Source organism: Ichthyophthirius multifiliis (genome assembly GCF_000220395.1).
Source record: "Ichthyophthirius multifiliis unplaced genomic scaffold scaff_1120509251132, whole genome shotgun sequence".
NCBI lineage: Eukaryota > Ciliophora > Oligohymenophorea > Hymenostomatida > Ichthyophthirius > Ichthyophthirius multifiliis.
In genome coordinates this window covers 5,870-9,991 of record NW_004086174.1, presented here as the reverse complement: position 1 = coordinate 9,991, position 4,122 = coordinate 5,870, and the positions used below count along the sequence as shown (strand labels likewise).

Below are 4,122 nucleotides of genomic sequence, written 5' to 3'. Positions count from 1 at the left end.
TTTTATAAATATTAAAAATATATATTTTGTTAATTTATAAAAATAAATAAAATATTAAAAATTTATTAAATATTTATATGATATTAAATATTTTAAGTAAAAAATTAATTATAAAACAAAATTTTTTATATAAATAATTAAAATAGGATAAATTAGTAAAAAAAAAAAAAAAATAAAAATAAAAATAAAATAAAATAAAATAAATAAAGAAAAATTATTTAATATAAAATGATAAGATAAAATTAATAATATAAAAATATTAAAAAAAAAAAAATATATATAAAATAAATTTTTATAAATATATATATTAAATATTAAATATTAAATATTAAATATTAAATATTAAATATTAAATATTAAATATTAAATATTAATTTTTTATATATTTTATTTCATTTCATTTATTTATTTATTTTTATTATTATCTTTTTTAAAATTAAATAAATAATATATAAATATGTTTTATTTTATATGCATAAATCATAATATTATATTTTTAATTTTTTATTTTTTCTTTTTGATTTTAATTATTAATTAATATTATTTTTTTTTTTAATTTTTTTTTTTTATTTTTCTTAAAATCCAAATTTAATATTTTTATCTTTTTTTTAATGTATTTTTTTTTATTTTAATTGTTTTATTTATATATTTTTATTAAAAAAAAAAATATATACGATTTTCTTTTTATAATCTAATAATAAATTAATATTAATTTTTTATTTATTTTATATATAATATTTATTATATAGATATTTTGAATATTTTCAAAATATTTATTTATTTCCGTTTTATTTTATAAAAAAGTAATTATAAATTTTTTAATTTAATATAAATTCATATACTTTTTCTAATTTTGATTTTGATTAATTTATAAAAAAAAAAAATCAATAATTTTTTTTATATAAAGTATAAATATAAATAAAATATTATTAAAACTTAATATTAATTTTATTTATGTGCGAAATAGAAACCTCTATAATCATAATTTCATATCACTATATTTTTCTATTTTTTTTTTATTTAATTTTTATATTAGAAAATATTTTTTTATTTAATATTAATTAATTTATGTTGTTAGTAAATATTTTTCAAAATTTTTTAAATAAAATAATTATAAAACAATTATTATAAATATTTATAAGTAATACAAATAAAAAAGACTAATACATTTTGATTTTAATTTATTAATAATTCTATATAATAAAATATATTCTATATGTAATTTATAAATTTATTTTTTATTGGATTATTTATTTTTAAATATCTTTAGAGATATTAAATAAATTATTTTAATAAGCAACATAAAACTTCTAAAGAAATTGTATTTAAATAGTAAAGATTTATTTCTTAATTAAAAATCTTATTATAAAATTATGTGATTATAAATAAATTAATTATAGTTTCATTATTAAAATAAAAGTAAAAACTAATATATAATAATATTTAAAGTTATAAAAAAGTTAAAATTGAAAAATAATTTATTTATATTCATAAATTTATTAATTTATATTTTCCTAAAGCATTTTTTATCCAATTAGGTATTTTTTATCCATTTTAAAAATAATTAATTAAAAATAATTACATGAACTCTTCTAGTTTTTATTCATCAATTGCTTTTCTAATTTAATTCATTAATTTCTATAAAAAAAATAAATTATGTTGACTTAATAAACTACAAAAGACTTCTTATTTAGAAATTTAATTGAGATATGCTCTTGTGTATTATTAACAAGCCTTAAAAAAAATAAAATATAATATAATAAAAAAATTTAAACTTAGCATAAACAATTTTAATCAATAGGTCTAAAATCATATTTAAATTCCTTATTTTTAATTTTAAGAGGTCCAAATCTACTAAAAGCCATACCATATCTAGCTGTTCTTGTAGGGAAAACACAATCAAATTAATCAACGCCTAAAGCAGCACAAACAATTAAATCTTCAGGATACCCAACACCCATTAAATAAACTGGTTTATCTTTTGGCAAATGATCAGTACAAAAATCAACTGTTTCCCAAAATTTTTCTTTATTTTCTCCTCCTGATAAACCTCCAATAGCAAATCCTTATACATCTTTATCTTTTAGTTATTAAATACATTAAAGTCTTAAATTCTTATCTATTCCTCCTTGTATTATTGCATACATAGCCTAATTTGAATTCCTTAATTTTTTTTCTTGAATATTTCGATCAACCCATCTTATTGTACGTTCACAAGCTTCTTTTATTCTGTCTTCAGTCGTATTTACAGGAGAGACTACGTCATCTAATACCATCATTATATCAGAGTTTATTTAATTTTATATATAAATAGATTTTTCAGGGGTAAGAATTATTGTTTCTGATGGTAAAGTATGAGATTAAAAATTAGCACCTTACTCAGTAATTTAACACAATTTCTCGAGGGATACCATCTGGTAACCTCCAGAGTCAGTCAAAATATTAAAAGAATAATTCATAAAGTTATGTATTCCTTTATATTTCTCTATTTAAGATGCACCAGGTTAAAATGCTAAATGATAAGTATTTGCTAAAATTAGTTTATAATCAAGATTCTCTATTTCCTGTGATGTTAAGCCTATTTTTTACTTTTATATTATATTAATTTTTAGAGAAAAAAAAAAATTAAAAATATACTTTTTTTTGAAAATATTAAATATTTTTCAATATTTAATTTCACGAAAATTATTTTAAAATATAATTTTAATACCTTTTATAGTCCCTTTTGTTCCAACAGGCATAAATACAGGGGTTTATACTTCTCCATGACGTAAATTCAGAGTTGAAAGTCTTGCTTTTTTATAAGATTTTTAGACTTTAAAAAAGTTCTGCATTTAATTTCTAAACAAGTATTTGAAGTTACTTTTTTAATATAATTATTTTTTATTTAATTATTATTAATAATTATTTTATAATATTTATACTTTATTATTTTTAGAAATTTATTTATTCTAAAAGTATTTTTATATAATATTGGTTCTTATTATATTTTGATAATAAATAAAAATTATAGTTTAATTGCATAATGTTCTCTTTTAATTAACTATCTAATATATAATCAATCAATAAATTAATTAATTATAATAATGTTTAATAATATTAATGTCTAATGTTTAATTATAATAATATTTAATGTTTATTAAACAATTTAAATGATAGCTTTTTAGATAATATTACTTATTCATATTGTATTTTTTCTGAAATTTTTTTAAAGCTCAATAAATTAACAACAACAAAAATGTAATTTTCAACTTTTTTTTTTCAAATAAATCCTTAAAAAAAGTTACAAAAAAAAATACGGATAAGTAATATAAAAAAACTTAATAATGTATTTTCTTATTCTAATAAGAAAATAGTAATATAAATAAATATTTTTTTATAAATAATATTAACTATAAATATAATACATCTCAAATACTCATTATTTATTTAATTAAAATTATAACTAAGATAATTATTTATATTTTTAAATAAAAAAAATATAAATTCATTAATAAATTATTTCAAAATTAAAATTTAATTTAAGATAAATATTTTATTTTAAAAATTTATAATATTTAATATATATATATATAATTGCGAAAATGAAAATAAAAGATATTTCTTTTAATTTTACGGTAAAATAATTTTAGCTATTTTAAAACCCTTTAAAATTGGTTTTTTATAAAAAACTTAGAATATATATATATATATATATATATATATACATATATTTATATATTATCATATATATAAAATATATTTAATTTATAAAAAAAAAAAATATATATATATAAATTTTAAAAATACTCAAATATTATATTTTTACTCTTTTATTATAATTTTTCTCATTTAAAAACTTAATGTGTATTAAATATTTTATTTTTAAAAATTTATAAATTTTTTATTTTCTTAAAAAATACAATTATTTATTTTTATTTAAAAATAAAATGCTATTGAAATAAATCTATTTTTTTTTTATGTCTGTGTAAAATATAATCTATTAAAAAAAATTTAAAAATAAAATAAATATATTGTAAATTAATAAAGTATAGCTTTAAAATATAACAATTAACGATTTCATATTTTTTTTTTTTCGTTAAATAAATAACTTAAAAGTTTTAAAATTTTGATTTGTTTAGA

The 4,122-nt window shown here is 13.3% G+C and overlaps 1 protein-coding gene across 1 annotated transcript, besides 15 other annotated features; it reads right to left on the bottom strand. All coding sequences in view use genetic code 6, as the record gives it.

The window, feature by feature from the left end:
* Positions 1–156: 156 nt before the first annotated feature.
* Positions 157–204: a microsatellite.
* Positions 157–208: a microsatellite.
* Positions 189–256: a microsatellite.
* Positions 189–286: a microsatellite.
* Positions 195–269: a microsatellite.
* Positions 287–295: 9 nt separating the features above from the next.
* Positions 296–374: a microsatellite.
* A 117-nt stretch (positions 375–491) lies between these two features.
* Positions 492–574: a microsatellite.
* Positions 541–574: a microsatellite.
* Positions 575–1,176: 602 nt separating this feature from the next.
* Positions 1,177–1,236: a microsatellite.
* A 252-nt stretch (positions 1,237–1,488) lies between these two features.
* IMG5_146400 (queuine tRNA-ribosyltransferase, putative) lies at positions 1,489–2,834 on the bottom strand (the record flags this gene model as incomplete). The annotated part of the gene is made up of 3 exons (XM_004031086.1): positions 1,489–1,734; positions 1,776–2,578; positions 2,711–2,834. The coding sequence occupies 3 exons, from the start codon at positions 2,832–2,834 to the stop codon at positions 1,489–1,491; spliced, it is 1,173 nt and encodes a 390-aa protein (XP_004031134.1).
* Positions 1,555–1,581: a microsatellite.
* A 29-nt stretch (positions 2,835–2,863) lies between the features above and the next one.
* Positions 2,864–2,896: a microsatellite.
* A 178-nt stretch (positions 2,897–3,074) lies between these two features.
* Positions 3,075–3,139: a microsatellite.
* Positions 3,085–3,139: a microsatellite.
* A 538-nt stretch (positions 3,140–3,677) lies between these two features.
* Positions 3,678–3,734: a microsatellite.
* A 143-nt stretch (positions 3,735–3,877) lies between these two features.
* Positions 3,878–3,927: a microsatellite.
* Positions 3,928–4,122: the final 195 nt, after the last annotated feature.